This window comes from Aricia agestis, chromosome 19 (assembly GCF_905147365.1).
Source record: "Aricia agestis chromosome 19, ilAriAges1.1, whole genome shotgun sequence".
In the NCBI taxonomy this organism is placed as follows: Eukaryota; Metazoa; Arthropoda; class Insecta; order Lepidoptera; family Lycaenidae; genus Aricia; species Aricia agestis.
The window spans coordinates 8,503,140-8,520,471 of record NC_056424.1 but is presented as its reverse complement, the minus strand read 5'-3'; the positions used below and the strand labels follow the sequence as shown (position 1 = coordinate 8,520,471).

The window sequence follows — 17,332 nt, the reverse complement described above, 5'->3', positions numbered from 1 at the left end:
ATTTTGTATAAGTAGACGGTTATTACTGAATTAAGAATAATAAAGTTTATAATAAAGAAACCAGGCTAGTTACGCAGGAGTAATTTTATAGTGCCAAAATGTGTGCGCAGTACACAAGAGTACTCTCTATTCCTTTTTCTCATAACCCAGTGGGACGGAAGACCGACACGACTGGCGAGAGATCAGGCGCAGGACCGACTTTTTACATGCCCATCCGTGATCCGACGCATGGATCATCTTACTGGTCAGACAATCAGGTGATCAGCCTGTGTTATTTCCAAGTTTGGTTAGGACAATCCTAACCAAACTTGGAAATAACATGTTTCCAACGCGGGATTCGAACCCACGACCTCCGAATCAAGAACCACACTCTTAACCACTGGACCACGGAGGCGTTCATAATAAAGTTTAGTCATGATATATGAACGACTAGATAAACAAGCTTTACTATAAATTATGACTCATCTTAACATTCATTGGAATGATGAAAACGAAGAATACACAAGTACACGCCCTTTTGATAATTTTCTAAAAACTTTCGATCACAACGCATGGTTCCATTGAGTGAATTCAAAAAGCCATTATGAAGAACATTATGGAGATCCCATTGTCTCGGCTGAATGATCCAGCACAATATCTTACGAAATTTACTAAAAAAACCAACCTAAGTATTAATGTTTATTATGTTTTACATTGATGCGGTCGGGCTCATTGTCTTTTTGTCTTTCGATTCAAATCTGGAATTTATAAAATTATGCCCTCATTTTCAAAATGGTTTTGATTTTGTGGTGTTTTCAATCAGCATTCCGTAATGGTGTATTTTAAAAATAACCTTTAAGACATGTTACTAGTAATGTTAGTACTTATATTTTTATACAGATATTGAAGATGTTTTATATAGTAGCAGCACTATCTATTTAATTCGAAATTACACCTATCGAATCGAAGCTTGTTAAATCAATGAGCAAAAAAAGCAATATATTCATACCAATTAGAAATACAGTTAACGAAAGCTCATAAACATGCTTCGATAAAAACTAGATCGAAACGATCTTTGAAAGCTGAATTAAAAGTAATAAATATACAGTAAATAATTCAATTGCATTTTCGCACAATCACTCATAATCGTGAGCCATTAAGTCTATTCGAAACAAGAAACTTTAGAGTCGAATACCTCATTTATAAATAAGCTCTCTCCATTCAATCGCTGGTATGCGTTATGTAACACACGAAATTATCAAGCTGTATGTTAACATCTATTGTGTTCGCACTAATCTACATAAGTATAGGTATTAATCCGTCTTTCAAAACGTCTTAAAAATATAAAGTTACGACACTACAGGTTTCGAACACGAAAAAGTTTGGGACAATGTAGACGGATTTAGCAATGTCAGTCAATACCTTTGTGATACTTCGGATGAATAAAGCAACATTGTTGCTTTTAGAACTACGATCTAGAATGTTCATCACTTTTTGCTTTTTGTTTGATTAATCTTATAATTTTCTAATTCCTTTTTGATTTATTTAGTTCGCGAATCTTAGTAATTATACAAATTATCATATAATATCATAGATACAAATACAATTGAAAATAGGTTTTTTGGTCCAAAATTTCGTATATGGAAAAAATTCTTTGCATCATTTGCTTGCATTTGAAAGCCTTAATTAAACAACTTTAATTAAGGCTTTCAAACGCAACAACAAAATAAATGCCTCTAACTATTCACGTTTCTGTAACAAATACCTATCTAGATACATCAACTTGTACATCAAAAGAGTTGATTTACAAAAAACAGTTTCGTGATGTAATACACCAGCGATCACTCACAATGGCATAGCCGAGAGTGACTAGGAGAAAACATTGATTAATTACCATAATAATTTATTTGATACACGAAAACTTGATATGGGGAGGGGCCGGTTTCATGCGCTAGTTTAAGTTCCTTTTCGTCTAAAAACGATCGCCGACTCAAATGACTTGGAAGTTATTAAATATTTCCTACACGATGAAAACAGTACATTGTTCGTGGAGATGATGCATGGAGGTGATTTAGCTGTTCCGAACAATGATCCGACCCGGCTATTTATTGTTTGGGTATTAGCATAAGTTAAATAACTTTTCTCGTTTTAGGTCTGCTGTCCGCGTTGAATCATTTGGATCAAGCCCGGAAGAATTCTTTGCAGACGACCGTCGATTATTCTAGATACGTAAAAAGGTAATTACAAGTTCTATTAATGACACCTTCTGACTCTGTCTGAAGGTCTGACGACCTCTGTGGCTCAGTGGTGAGGGCGTCGGTAGCTCAAGCCGGGGGTCGCGGGTTCGAATCCCGCCGACGGAACAAATAGTTTTCAAAGTTCCCGGGTCTGGATGTGTATTAAATATGTGTATGATATAATAAAAATCTGAAATATATGTATAGTATAAAAGTATTAAATATATTTCCGTTGTCTGGTACCTGTAACACAAGTCCTTTAGGTACTTAGCACGGGGCCAGACTGACGTGGTGTGAAGGGTCCATAGATATTATTATTACCTTGCCAGTTATTAGCACTATTGATCATGAAAAGTGCAAAGTATGTGTAGTAGATTACGTTGGGGTTAAAAAGACGAATCAACAAAAGATCTAAAATTAGAATACGGATTTTATGCAATAGTAAAATGAAGCCAAATACATGATTCAGTAGTTAGTACAATGAATTACTATCCAAAATACTGGATATCACTGTCACAATATATCTTCAATATTATTTATTGATTACAAATGTTTGCAATATATTGTTAAAAACAATAATTAATAATATCTTTCACTCAAACATTTTGGCCAACTTTGTTGTTTCCACGGGTTCTTTGAGTTTAGCCGAACTTAAATTTCTTCGGTTTCTCAGAATTTTGCGCATCAATACAGTATGCCATAAAATTTTTATTGACACCAAATGATGGGAACCAAGTACCTTGACTTTTTAGAACATTTAAGCGCTTTATTTATGAGTTTAAATTGGAACTTTTAAACAACCTTTACCATTCTTTAAGACTGATTGATTGTTATTCAGGACAGTCAGATTTAAGAACATTTGGTTTCAATTCAGACGGACCAATAGTTTTGAATTTAATTTTCCTACATAGATACAGCTCAACGTTAGAATGTGGTTCATCGTACTGCAAGGATCTGGGCTACAGGGAGCATTTTCACTGCATGGACTGCACTGGCCGTGTTTTTTGCAAGAAGGAAGAGATGATACGGCATTTCAAGGTGAGATTTCTAACTACTACTAGACTACAGCGGGTCAGATATTTTTACTGTCTTCGTAGTAAAAGTACACATGTTTTGGTAATCCTTACTGATATTATAAATGCGAAAGTGTGTATGTGTCTGTTACCTGTTCACGCTTAAACGACTTTACCTATTTAGATAATATTTGATAGTTTTTGTTGCGGAAATAGCGTTATCAAGTCTTTTAACCCCTCCACTGTTTCAACTTTCAAGCAAATCAGCTACTCAGTAGGTAATGTAATCCCTTCCACTGAATTTATATCACCTGTCGAGTATGATTGGTCAGTTTAATTTATTCACTTATTAAGGGCCACCTTATTATAGTTAGGTACCATCTGTCTGTCAATTGGTATTTTTGATTAATTATGTTGATATTATCGTATTTGGAACAATGATCAATTTTCCGATAGAATCTACTTTGTCTAGTATACTTACTTTAAATTGGATAACTTTTGATATACTGAAGTAACAAACGAGCAAACGTTTCACCTGATGGAAAGCAACTTCCGTCGCCCATGGACACTCGCAGCATCAGAAGAGCTGCAGGTGCGTTGCCGGCCTTTTAAGAGGGAATAGAGTAATTAATAGAGGAGGATAGGGATGAGAAGGGAAGGAAATAGGTTAGGGGATTAGTCCTCCGGTAAACTCACTCACTCGGCGAAATACAGCGCAAGCGCTGTTTCACGCCGGTTTTCTATGAAGAGAAATATTTAAGATTGGATTGTATTACGAAAGACAATAATTAGTTATAAATAACTATAATTCAGTATACCTAATCAAAATAACGAGGCACAAAATTTCATAAAAATTTTGATATTTCTTATGAAGTTTTGTACCTTAATTTGCATTTTGAACTTTATCTAACTCAACGTTGTGCGTTGTGGTTGGTTCTAAAAAAATTACAAAGTTTTTTTTTTATTTTCAGTGGCATAAGAAACGTGACGAATCCCTGGCCCATGGGTTTATGAGATATTCCCCTCTCGACGACTGCTCGGAACGTTTCAGTGACTGCCCTCACAACCGGAGTCAAACCCACTACCACTGCATACAAGATGGTTGTGATAAGGTATGTTATAAATTATAATATTATTATGTCGAAAATTTAATGTGCAAATAAAGATCAATGATTTCTTCGCTTGCATTTTTTATCCAATTAAGTTTTTATTACTTTATTCTTAACGCACGCACAAATATTAACTAGATAGTTTTATGATTATTACCAAAGATATATTATGTATAACTAGCTTTTGCCCGCAGCTTCGCTCACGTTAAGAAGTACAATCTTTCATCCCCTATTTTATCCCCTTAGGGGTGGAATTTATCAAAATCCTTCTCAGGGGGTGCCTACGTCATAGTAGCTTTATCCATGAAAGTCTCAACCCAATCGGTTTAATATTGACAAAGTTTCATAGCCCTTTGGGGGTGGAATTGATAAAAAAACTTTCATAGCGGATGCCTACGTCATAACATCTACATACCAAATTTCAGCCCGATCCGTTCAGTGGTTTGGGCTGTGTGTTGATAGATCACTGTCAGTCACCTTTGGGTTATATATAATATTGAGATTAAGAAAATTATGCTTTTTATTTAAACAAGTTTTTCAACAAAAATCAACATTAAATAAAATTTTACCATTACCTCAACTCTAGCCCGGCGAGATTGTTTAGTTCTGCAATTAAACATTTCCAATATTTTTTTAGGTTTACATATCAACGTCCGATGTGCAAATGCATGCGAACTACCATCGCAAGGACTCAGCTATCCTCCAGGAGGGCTTCCAAAGATTCCGTGCGACGGAGAGCTGTGCAGCACCACACTGCATCTTCGCTGGACAAAGAACCACGCATTTCCATTGCAGAAGACCTGGCTGCACTTACACCTTCAAGAACAAGGCTGATATGGGTAAGTATTAGAAATTGCTTTTAATTACACATTTTATCTAAGACAGTGCAGTGATAATAATTATTTTCAGCACTAACTATTGTGAAGTTCTATTAGAAAAGTTGATTCCTAGGCAAATGGCGGGCCTTAAGCGATGAGTGGAGCTCCATGGGGTTTAGTGGGTAGACTAAAGGAGTCCCACATACCCCGGCCGATATCCCCAATTTGCCGGGGATGCGTAAAGCATTTCCACATGTTAAAAAAAGGCAAATGGCGGGCCTAAGTAATTTGGTCGCGTTACGTCAAATCCATCAAACCGATGGCTGGATGGATGGATGACCTGCTAACATTGAATTGACATAAGCCGACCACACGACGTAGGTCCGTCAACTGCCTAGGAATCAATTTCCTCGATGGTACAACGCAAAATTATATTTATCACAATTATTGTTAAAGTCCACATTTTAAAATTTATCTAAACATTGCTGCTTTACAAAATATTTTACGAATTCTACATTATTAAAAATAGGCTCGTAGTTTGGTAGTATACTGCCATCTATGCGTCATTCAAGGAACTTCACTTTCAACGCCGCTCACATAGATGGCGCTTAAAAATGGTCCTTCTAAATTCAAAATATTTTCTAGAAAAACACAAGACCTACCACATCAAAGACGAGGCTTTATCGAAAGACGGATTTAAGAAGTATATGAAGAACGAAGCATGTCCCTACCGCGACTGCCGCTTCAGCAGAACCTGCAATCACATCCACTGCATCCGACCACACTGCAACTATGTTCTGCACTCAAGCAGCCAAATATTCACCCACAAGAGGAAACATGAGAGGAAGGAACAGGAAATGAGTTTTGGGTAAGAATTTTAAAATCACAAATAAAAAATGTGGTTGGTCATGGTTGATCAATTCTTATGTGTGTAAATCAATTCAGATCTACTCTAAATGATAAAATACGCTTTTTAAAGCAAGATTTTCAAGTAAAATTAATGGTACAAATTGTTGACAGGCTTCCAACGTCGGTGATCCAGAGCGCACTGATGCAACAAGGTGCAGACCTCAGCCTCTACTCCCCTGGCAGCAATCTCCATGGAGACGAGGACATGTCCAATTCCATGGGTGAAGGAGACTTTCCTTATCCATTTGTAAGTATTTCATTATAAAAATTAAAGTATTCAATGAAAAAATACGTGTGGCACTCGAGGACTGCCGCGGTAAAGCTATTGCATAGCCTTTTTATCAACTTATACAATTATAATTCGTCTAGTCGCACGCACAAAAAACACCGTGCTGAAGTCTGGCTACGTCGCACCGACCGGCACAGCGGTGCCGCCTACTCGGTCGGAGTGGGGGGGGGGTGTTAGGTTTTTTTGTTACGGAATTTCTCGATTCGGTCGCCGCCCTTAAAGAATGCGATAAAAGCTATGCAGCTAATCATTTTAGTACCTCATTGGAACAATATTCTATTACAGTCGATGTTAATGTTAGTGATTATATTTCAGAACCCAGCTCTGGTAGAAGAAATCTCCAGGAAATACATTGAGACTTTCAACGGCAGCAAGGACGTAGAAGATAAATGCCATAAGTGCAGCGCTTTGAACAAACACTATCATTGCTTGGCTGACAACTGCAAAATGGCTCATAGGTATAATATCATTATTATGCCGTAACCCTAAACCTAAACCGGGAGTGAAAGATGTCTGTTTTATACTTATACAACTTATAGGCGATAATTCTTATTTTTTATATTTTTAGCTGCCACAATACCATGGTAAAGCATGTTTTGGAGCACGAACAACAAAACCAAGTGACTGATGCTTATTTCGTGACGTACACGAGAAACAACCCATGCAACAACTCAGCTTGTCAGCACATTAGGGATATCACACACTATCATTGCACCTGGGTGAGTATATTTTCATAAACCATTACAAAATCTAGGGAAATTAAATAATATTGTAGTTCCAAAATTAATCTCCTTGAATTTATTTCAGGAAAATTGCGGTGCTGTAATACTTTCCTCAGAGGAGCATCCATTCAGACGTCTTGAGCATCACCGGCAACATGCGATTTTGAGTCCTATGTCTCCGAATTTAGCGGCGAGATTCGCACCCAACTTTACCCCGCAGTTATCAGCACAATTGCACCCGAACATGGCAGCGCAACTCGGACAAGTTACCAATTTGCCTAATCTGCCGCCAAATCTCGCGCAATTGGCCCAAATGGCGCCAAATCTGACTTCTCAATTAGCGCCTAATTTGCAAGCACAATTAAACATGGGACCAAGCCCTGGCATTGTGCCACAGCAAATAAATCCATCGAGCTCGTTGGACGAAATGTTCAGTAGGAAGCGAGGAAGACCTCCGAAGAATAGAGTTGTCGAAGTCTGGACTGACAACGTAAGTGTAAGCTCTCTTTTTTTTTCAAACATTTTAAATAAATATATTCTTAAATTGGTAATTTATATTTCATCTTATTTTATTATTGTTTACAGGTTACTCCTCAGGCAATTTTCACATCGTTCAAGCTGCCCAAGAGCAACCAAATGCCACAGATGCCACCAGTAGTACAATCGCCTGTTATCCCCACCGTTGAAGAGTTTCCGGTAAGTATTTCATTCTATTCCGTACCGTAGTACTTATCATTACATTCGTACTTGTAATGGTTAAATTATAAAAGACTTTGCTTTTTTCAGCGTATACGCTTCCAACATTTTGAAGTTTTCACAACCCCAGATGCGTGCAGTCAATATTATTCTAACTGCAATTTGCGGGGAACTAGACTTCATCTACACTGCTTCTACTGCAGTTTTGCTGGCGAATCGCACGTGGTCATGGAATCACATATGCGAGACTCACACTCCATAAGCCCATTCTTGGAAGGATTCGACTATTTCGTATCCTTCGAACAGTGTGGTGGAAAAAGTTGCTTCAAAAATCAACTTCGCTCGCATTTCCATTGCGCACAAGGAAATAACTGCCCAGCAATTCTAACACAATACTCAGCATTGGCTACCCACAAACATGGAAGAGGCACTCCAGTGATTAAAACTGAAACTGAGCAGGAGAAATCTTTTGATGAAGCCAAAGATTATTCGATTAAGGAGAGAGCTTCGGCTGATAGCGTTAGTTCAATGAGGGAAAGTGCTGAAACATTTACTCCCACTAACTTCTCAATCAAAAGTGAATTTGAGAAAGATCAAGATAATGTTTCGGGTAAGATTTTTTCTATCATTACTTCTATTTACATAACAAAAGACTTTTCTTTAACTAGGTATTAGTCACTATAAATATAATATAATATGTTCTTCTTCACAACAATATGTCTATAACATTTTCTTAATTTCAGTAGTAAAAGCTACGGGAACATTTTACCCTTCTTCTCATCTGCGAAGCAATACATCTTCACCGAGAAGCATTTATGATGCATCACCATCTAAAGACATGAAGAGGATGGAATTTGATCAGAAGAAACCTTTCGAGACCCCGAAAATGACGGGACCTACTATACCACCATCCTGTCATGACAGAGCTTGTCCTTTGAATAAAAATACCGGTGGTATGAATCTACATTATCACTGTCCACACTGCAGTCAAGCGTATGTGGACCTGAAGTTATTGTTCAGTCACATGGTTAAGAAGCACAGTAATGCAATGGAGCCTGGACCCGTTGGATTACAAGCCACAAAGGTAAGAATTAGTGTACGTACCCAATTTTCGAAATTCATTATCTTTTTTTGCATATTTTATCTAATTAAGACAATATTTGAATTTTTAATTATTATTTCAGGAGACTCTGGAGAGAGAATATCCAGAAATATCTATTTTGCCCTCTACAGCGACTTCATCTACTGCTCAAACGCCCAATCCTGGTCAAAGACCTCCTAATCCAGCAGATCAGGTAAGAAGCATATTTTCAACAAAAATTAACTTTTCCAAAATATAATATTATGTGTTTATAATTAATTTATTTCATATTTTAGGTTCAGGCTGTTCAAAGTCTTCTTCTACAACAATACTTAGCTGGTGGTCGCAAAGGTTCTCTTCAAGATCAGCTAAAAATGCAGCAACAATATACAGCTTCTCTTGCTGGTCTTCCTGGCTTAGCTCAAGTCGCGTTATTACAAGGGTAAGTTTCTCTATACTTAAAATATTAACTGCTTAATCCTCTTCTTCATTTAACATGTTACTGATGATTAATTTCTCTTTACAGAGGATCTCCATTCTCGCTATATCCACCTATGCTGTACCCACCCGAGTTATTACTGGAACAAAGTCTCCTCCAAGGTCATGGTCTTCCGCCAGGTCTTGATAAGGAAGCAGAAATGATTGCAAAGTCGTAAGTATATCATCTAATTAAATTGTATTATTCGTTATTTTTGTCAAAAGTAATTTAGTGTTCCAAGTGCAAACGTTAAGATTCAAGAGCAATGCTAAATATTTTATCTCTGACATTTGTTTGTCTTGTCTTGACTAATTATTTCAATCTTTTCATCTCTTATCAGCAGACGTACGGTACCTAGAGGCCCCCACGTCCGCGCCTTGAAGGATGAACCTATCCCTGAAGGCTACCTCCGCTTCCGGTTCAACGAAGACTGCGCATATCAACAGTGTGGATACAGGTAAATATCATTTAATTTATTAAAACATTGTTTGCTTAAATCTTTTCAATATTATTTGTGTCTTTTTGATATCATCTGTTGTCTTTTCTATATTCTTAAACATCCTAGAACTTGTTTCAACTAATTGACTATCTCAATTTTCAGGGAACACCAAACTCACTTCCACTGCACTCGCAAAGACTGCGGCTACTCTTTCTGTGATAAAACTAGATTCGTGCAGCACACAGCCAGACATGAGAGGTATATAATTTTCTACTTTCCCTAAGAGATTTTACAATAGTTTTATTTTCATCTTGTCATTAATTTTTGATTATTCATGTTTCATGTTCATCCTCATCTTTACAATTTTTTACCCTTTTGTACTTACTATTTTCTGTACTGTAACTCGTTTTTTTTTTTCAGATTGGACACACTTATGGGTGGTGACTTCCAGCAATACAGAGCGAATGTTTATTGCCAAAGAGCGCAATGTCCACATGCATCTACATTCGGTAAGTACACTCATTGTAATATTTTCCTAGCTCATACTATAGGTAAGTATATTAAGTATTTATCACTGTGTATTCCTCGCTATTACTTTTAAATGACATTATCTTGCTTTTACTTGTCATTCAATTTTAATATTTAATTGTTCATCTCTTCTTAATAAGATCTTTAGAAGTCATCTAAAACTTTATTTTCTTTTCAGGTACTGGACAAAACAAGGCGTCCCACTTCCACTGTCTTAAGTGTGACTTCGTGTGCACCGACACCAACAAGGTGGTGGCTCATCGCCGGCAGCATCAGAAGCTGGACTCCATCCAGGCGGCTGGCTTCAACAAGTTTCCGCCTAGCAAAGGTAGGTTCAAAGACTGTATTAATATCTGAGTTTTTGTAAATAAAGGTCTCTAACCTTAGTGCCGGATGCAACAAGCACGTAGCATCATTTCTCCACTTTTAAACTTATTTTTTAGACTCCAGACTTTAGCAATCTCTAGTTTTAACATGAAGCATGCCCATGAGGAGACATGCCCAAATGTATTAACTGCATGAGGGCGAGGAGAGGCAACGAAGAGCACAGCGCCTTCGATTGAGAGTGTATAGAAAGAAAGAGGTGGGACGCTCTAGCCAGATCGGCGGTGGCGTATTGTTGAGGTTGTCCCAGGTGAGTCCTTCCAGTACCGAATGTTGCAGTCGAACCTTCAGCGGAGCTAAACCGCCACAAAGGAGCTATTGCTCGAGGCCACCAAGCGTAAGGCTTGCGTTGCGCTGCTGCAAGAGCCCTACACAGGCGGAGCGCGGAGTATGAGGACATACAAAGGAGTGAGGGTCTTCCAGAGTGATGGGGAGGGGGGCGGTGTGGTCAAGGCATGTGTTGTAGTATTCGACGACACGTTGGATGTCGAACTACACCATAGACTTAATATATACTGTCGTACACACACGCCTCAGCAATAACAACATTGTTGTGGCCACCCTCCGAACCAAAACCTGGGAGATGATTGTTGTGTGTGTGTTGTGTCCTTCTACTTCGAGCCTGATAAGCCTGTAGGGCCCTACCTGGACCATCTTGTACGGATAGGAAGAGAGCTGGGTACCGACAAGATGGTCTTGGGAGGTGATGCAAACGCCAAAAGCCCGTGGTGGGGTGGCGATAAGGAAGACCCGCGAGGAAGGGAAGTGTCTGCAGTACTGGAAGAAATGAGTCTACACATACTCAACACAGGGGACACACCGACATTCGACACCGTCAGAGGGGGTAAAAGGTACTCCAGTTACGTGGACGTGACAGCGTGCTCCGATGATCTGCTGAACCGAGTGGGCGACTGGAAGGTAGAGGAGAGTCTCACGAGTTCTGACCACAACGGCATATCCTTCGGCATCAGACAACACAAATCCACAGGCACGAACATAATACGTACTTCACGCATCTTTAACACACATAAGGCAAACTGGACTCAATTTCGTAAGACGCTGACCCAGTTTATGTCAGACAGACAATTGACTATACAAGACATCGACACAATACATAGCACACAACAAATAGATGAAGCAATAGACAGATACACAGAAGCCATAACACAGACATGCAGAGACACTATGCCAACCAAAAAAAACACACAGAAATTCACGTTGTCGTGGTGGAATGATGAGCTCGCGCAGATGAAGAAAGAAGTCGCTACGAGGAAACGCAGGATCCGAAACGCAGCGCCTGATCGCAGAAACCGCGTAGTTGGACTATACCTGGAAGCGAAAGAGAAGTATGAAAAGGCAGTGAAAGATGCTCAAGTGGAGAGTTGGAAGGAGTTTTGCCGGAAACAGGATAGGGAGGGGGTCTGGGAGGGCATCTACAGAGTGCTGAACAGAATTGGAGGGAGGGAGGAAGATCTGCCCCTAACAAGGGGCAGTGAGACCCTCGACGCCCGAAGCTCCGCAGAATTGTTAGCGGAGACCTTCTACCCCGCGGACCTGGAAAGTGATGAAAGCGAGGAACATCGACGGACGCGCCGGCGTGCGGAGTCCTTGGACTATGAACCGCCGACGAGCCCGGACGACCCTCCTTTCATCATGGAGGAGTCGAAGAGAGCCGTAGGGTCCTTCAACCCAAAAAGGCCCCCGGGGCGGACGGTCTCACGTCCGACATCTACCAGCACGCTGTAGATTGTAACCCGAAATGGTTCCTTGCCCTGCTGAATAAGTGCCTCACTGTCGGCTACTTTCCCGAAAAGTGGAAGCGGGCGACAGTGGTGGTGCTAAGGAAGCCGGGCAAGGAATCATACCGGGTACCAAAAGCCTATCGACCGATCGGCCTCCTTCCTGTTCTCGGCAAAATCTTCGAGAAGATGCTGGTCGCCCGACTTAGGTACTACCTGTTGCCCAAAATAAGCCCCAACCAGTATGGCTTCATGCCCCAAAGGAGCAACAAAGACGCCCTCTATAGGTTGGTGAACCACATCAGAAAACTGAAGGAGGAGAAGAAAATTTCTGTTGTGGTATCACTGGACATAGAGGGAGCCTTTGACAGTGCTTGGTGGCCGGCCATTAAGGTTCGGTTGGCTGAAGTTGGGTGTCCGGGGAACCTGAGGCGGGTTTTCAGCAGCTACCTGAGTGGAAGGTGTGTGAATGTTAGGTATGCCGGAGTAGAAGTGAACAGGGGGACCGACAAGGGGTGCGTGCAGGGATCCCCAAGTAGTTAAGATTATTTATACGGCGGTCATAGAACCAACTATTTTGTATGCATCGGCAGCGTGGGCACCCAGCGTGGAAAAGATGGGGGTCCAAAAAAGGCTCAACTCCGTTCAACGGGGTTCAACGGGGGGGGGGAAGATTTGCAAAGCATATCGGACCGTCTCCCTGAACTCTGCGCTGCTATTGGCTGGGATACTCCCTCTTGATCTCAGAATACTCGAAGCATCGAGACTTTATGAGATCAAGAAGGGAGTGTCATACCCGGCAGTGAGGGACAGGGAGGTGGAACGAATGGCTTCTGCGATTGAGGACCCACATCCGGCAGAGCAGGTAGAGCTGAGGTTCAGGATGGTAGATGAGGACTCGTATGCTGATGTGGTTAGCAGCCACATCCATAGGATCTATACGGATGGCAGCAAGATTGAGGGTCGAGTCGGAGCGGCACTCTCCGTATGGAAGGGTGAAGCCGAGACTAAGGCCGTCAAGCTTGCTTTGTCGCCGTATTGCACCGTCTACCAGGCCGAACTTCTAGCGCTCCAAAGAGCAGTAAGTATAGCCTGTAAGAGTGGAATGACGAAGGTCGGTATCCTTAGCGATTCCAGATCGGCTCTCCAGGCTGTCACCCTTAGTTCCTCTCATCCTCTGGCAGTGCAAACAAGGGCGGCCCTCCGAAAAGCGGAAGCGGGAGGTATCCCTGTTTTGGATTAAGGCGCACGCAGGGTTAAGGGGGAATGAGAGGGTTGACGAACTAGCCAAGGAGGCCGCGCTGGGATTGAGAAGGAAACCTGACTACGATCTGTTTCCTGTTTCATTCGTCAAGCGTATCTTGAGAGAGGATACGATTGAGGAATGGGACAGAAGATATGAAGTAGGAGGGACGGCCGGAATCACGAAGCTCTTTTTCCCAAGCGCTGCTGCTGCATACAAGATAATCAAAAAGATAGACATCACACATGACACCACACAGATTCTGACTGGACACGGCGGATTCGCCTTCTACTTGTACAGATTCAAGTTGAAGGAGGATCCGTCGTGCCTGTGGCAGCCAGGAGTTGAGGAGACGGTTCCTCACCTGTTACTCGAGTGTCCAATTTTTGCTAGCAATAGATATGATATTGAGCAAAGATTGGGCATATCGGTGACGGGTGAGAATCTGCCTGCCATCCTGCGGGGAAAAAGAGGGATTTGTTTCTCTCTTTTTGTAAGAGAATAGTGTGTGCTACTAATAAGAGAAATTCGAGTATGTTATTGTGATTCTTAAGCTGTGATATTAGGGTAGTTAAATGTTGTGCTATATTTTTATTGTTTTTAATTTTGACATTGATATTTTTTAATCGGAATGTTATTTATTTGAATTGTTAATTATTAATCGTTAGTTAGTTTAATTGGAATAATTTTATAAGAATTTAATATTTGAATGTAATGTACTTAATTTTTAATGTAAATTGATTGTTATGTTGCAAAAACTTAATTGTTAACAACAAGCCCTGACACCGTTAATGAATATGCCCGGATGAATATTAATAAAAAAAAAAACATGAAACATTTCCTCATCTATTTTAAGTTTTATGTACTCAAGATTCGCATTCGAGCAACCCAAAGGTTTTTTTTTATAATAACATCTGTAGAAGTATCCTATTGTGTCTAAGAGTTTTTTTTTTCTGATTTCAATCATATTTTCTCTTTACAGAATGCGGCTACGAGCCTCAGTGCATCCACAGCAAGAAACAAACCCACTACCACTGCCTCATGTGTGGCTTCGCAGTGCTGGGCCTGTCTCAGATGACGTCACACAAGTACAAACACCAGGAGCACCAGGAAGCGAACCTCGGACCATCCACCAGCTCAACCAACTGACCCTATACATAACCGTAGCATAGCAAACTGAAGCTTACTACATATGTGATAAAGTCTACAATTGTATATCACGACAACTGAAATGTGTTCAGAGACATATTGTATACGACAGATGTGAATAAGAATTAAGAATTCAATCAATGTGTAGTCCCTCAAAAATCGTGCCTTAGATGCAAAATAGTTTCAGAATATATTTTATCTAAAGGCAACATTTGTGCCAAAATTCATAAAGATGACTTTGTAAATTGTTGATAATGAAAGAATACGTATAGACACGATGAAAGTGTATATAAATTAATGTAACTTTCATAATGCATTTTATAATAAACATGAAAGTTTAAAGTTAGAAATGTGTTTTATGTAAGTGCATGTTAAAGAGTGTATCCTAATCCTGACCAATTTAGGTGATAGTTTATATAAAAGTATTTATATTTATTAATTTCCCTTAAAAGACATTTTTACGAATAGTATTACTAATTAAGGATTCGTAAATTTATAAAGGCAAAACTGGGTTCTGAACACCATTTTGTGCCTCGGAGGTAAAATTATGACAATATTAAACTATACTTTGCAAATGGTTCCGATGTGAAGAAATTATAAAAGAAAAAAATATATCACTATGAAAGTAACTTTAGAAATAAAACTAATCGTAAAAAATTGAAAGTCTTTCATCGGAATCATTTCCAATAAAATAGATTAAAAAATTATATGAATCAAAAGCGTATTTAATGAGAGATTTGTGTCAATTTTATAAATTGTAAATAAGATAAGATATATAAACAAATATGTTAAAAATATTGTTAAACTGTATAAAAAATCTCGATTGGACATTGTACATTTGTACCGTGAGGTAGCCATTTTATGCCATAAAACGATTTAGTTGTAACATGATTTTCTGAATCAGTATTAGTGACATCATCGACCTTAGCATTCCTGTAATATTCCCGTGTCCATTCCCGTATAGATTTAGTTTCAATATCCAGGTCCTAGCTTTTATCAGTATTCTAGTAGTTTAAGTCCTACTCTTGTTCCTATTCTATCTTTTATTCTTTGAACCAAACTTTACTGTAATTTTAATTTATAATTTTTTATTCTTAGATGAAGGCCGTGCCATACATATTTAGTCAACATTCATTTTGCAATTTTTCTTTTTTTTCTTTTGGTTTGTTTCAAAATTTTACATTCTACATCATAATCATTTTTATAATATAAAGATTAAAGCTATGTAAGACCGCACTTTATAATGAAAGTCTTTCATTTTAGAAACAAAAAATGACAACATTATTACCTTGATTCGTGTTATAATTCATTACAATGTTTATTGATTGTTTATTTTATAAAATGGACGAATATAAAAGTAAATCAATCACACGACACGATAGCAATTAACTGTGAAACTGAAAGCATTAATTGAAGTGTCGGAAAATTTTAATTTAAATATTTAACGGATACATTGGGCTATGAAAATTAAATTTTTAGGCTATAAAAATTGAATTTTCGGCACACAACTCGTACTTTTACACCTGTTTTTTAATAGTTTGTTAATTTTTATTTACATTCTAAATTTAAAATTGTTTTACACTTTGGTAACTAAAGATTTTGTAATAAATTATGAAGATATTATCATATTATCTAAGGTTCATTACTTATTGAGAGATTTTCTTTAAATTTCATTTCCATAGCTCCGTGTACTTTTGAGATTTTATTAGCAATTTCGTACTGGTCGTGCAGTCTTTGAGATTCAGTTGATATTATTGGTTGTTATTGTTATGTTATTTAATTTTACGTACCGTTTTTATTTCTCTTTCACAGTTTCAATTATTTATGTAATCTAGTTGTATTTAGTTTTAATTTGTAAATCCCAGTTGGACATTCGGTATGTGGAGTGTTTTGTCTAAATTGTCTAATATAACTTGTGAATTGGCACGAGAACTAGTTTAGTGTTGTTTACCTCATGAGTTCTAGGAATTAAATGACAATATATACGAACTTTTCTCTTTTATTTCTAATTCTACTTAAATGATGAAAGTCTTTGATTGATATGTGTTGGAAAAATAAAAATGCAATTATCAGGAAAACTCCTTCTCTTTTGTTTTTTATCTAAGCTTGGCTACGAGGCTACGACAGACTAAGGGCGGATTCGACCAAACTGGAGTAAAATTTTACTCGAGTATAAGTGTCTCCTAATCTAAGAGTAAGCTGGTTTTGCGTTTTTCCAACTTCTAATCCAAGAATGAGGTAATTACACGGGAGTAAATATTTACACGGGCTATTTTGGTGGAGTAAATATTAAACTGAGAATAGTTGCACAACAGGGTTCAACTGTCACGGTCGGTGTCATTGTGAAATATAATTGACATTTTATTTCATACTCTTTGAGTAACTTGGTAAAATGCAAACGATAATACCCTAGAGTAAATTAAAGGAGTAAAATTATTCTCATGATAGTTATACTCATGTAACTTCAAGTTTGGTCGAATCGGGCCTCAGTCGAATAATTTTAAGGATAGTAAATAGAA

General features: G+C 38.6%; 1 protein-coding gene across 8 annotated transcripts in view; it reads left to right on the top strand.

Moving 5' to 3' along the window:
- LOC121736343 overlaps positions 1-16,382 on the top strand; it is a 97,902-nt gene extending 81,520 nt beyond the window's left edge. For 2 of the 8 annotated variants that reach the window (XM_042127467.1, XM_042127466.1), the window contains 20 exons: positions 2,132-2,216; positions 3,128-3,254; positions 4,201-4,341; positions 4,976-5,177; positions 5,802-6,024; positions 6,177-6,312; positions 6,670-6,812; positions 6,923-7,073; positions 7,162-7,572; positions 7,662-7,772; positions 7,863-8,382; positions 8,516-8,868; positions 8,957-9,067; positions 9,150-9,295; positions 9,380-9,505; positions 9,672-9,788; positions 9,933-10,028; positions 10,191-10,279; positions 10,477-10,626; positions 14,647-16,382. In XM_042127467.1, coding sequence (XP_041983401.1) covers positions 2,132-2,216; positions 3,128-3,254; positions 4,201-4,341; positions 4,976-5,177; positions 5,802-6,024; positions 6,177-6,312; positions 6,670-6,812; positions 6,923-7,073; positions 7,162-7,572; positions 7,662-7,772; positions 7,863-8,382; positions 8,516-8,868; positions 8,957-9,067; positions 9,150-9,295; positions 9,380-9,505; positions 9,672-9,788; positions 9,933-10,028; positions 10,191-10,279; positions 10,477-10,626; positions 14,647-14,813 — 3,605 coding nt within the window. In that variant the 3' untranslated portion in view covers positions 14,814-16,382. The remainder of the gene's footprint in view (positions 1-2,131; positions 2,217-3,127; positions 3,255-4,200; positions 4,342-4,975; positions 5,178-5,801; positions 6,025-6,176; positions 6,313-6,669; positions 6,813-6,922; positions 7,074-7,161; positions 7,573-7,661; positions 7,773-7,862; positions 8,383-8,515; positions 8,869-8,956; positions 9,068-9,149; positions 9,296-9,379; positions 9,506-9,671; positions 9,789-9,932; positions 10,029-10,190; positions 10,280-10,476; positions 10,627-14,646) is intronic. The other 6 variants (XM_042127469.1, XM_042127468.1, XM_042127474.1 and 3 more) reach the window with 6 other exon arrangements.
- The last annotated feature ends 950 nt before the right edge of the window (positions 16,383-17,332 follow it).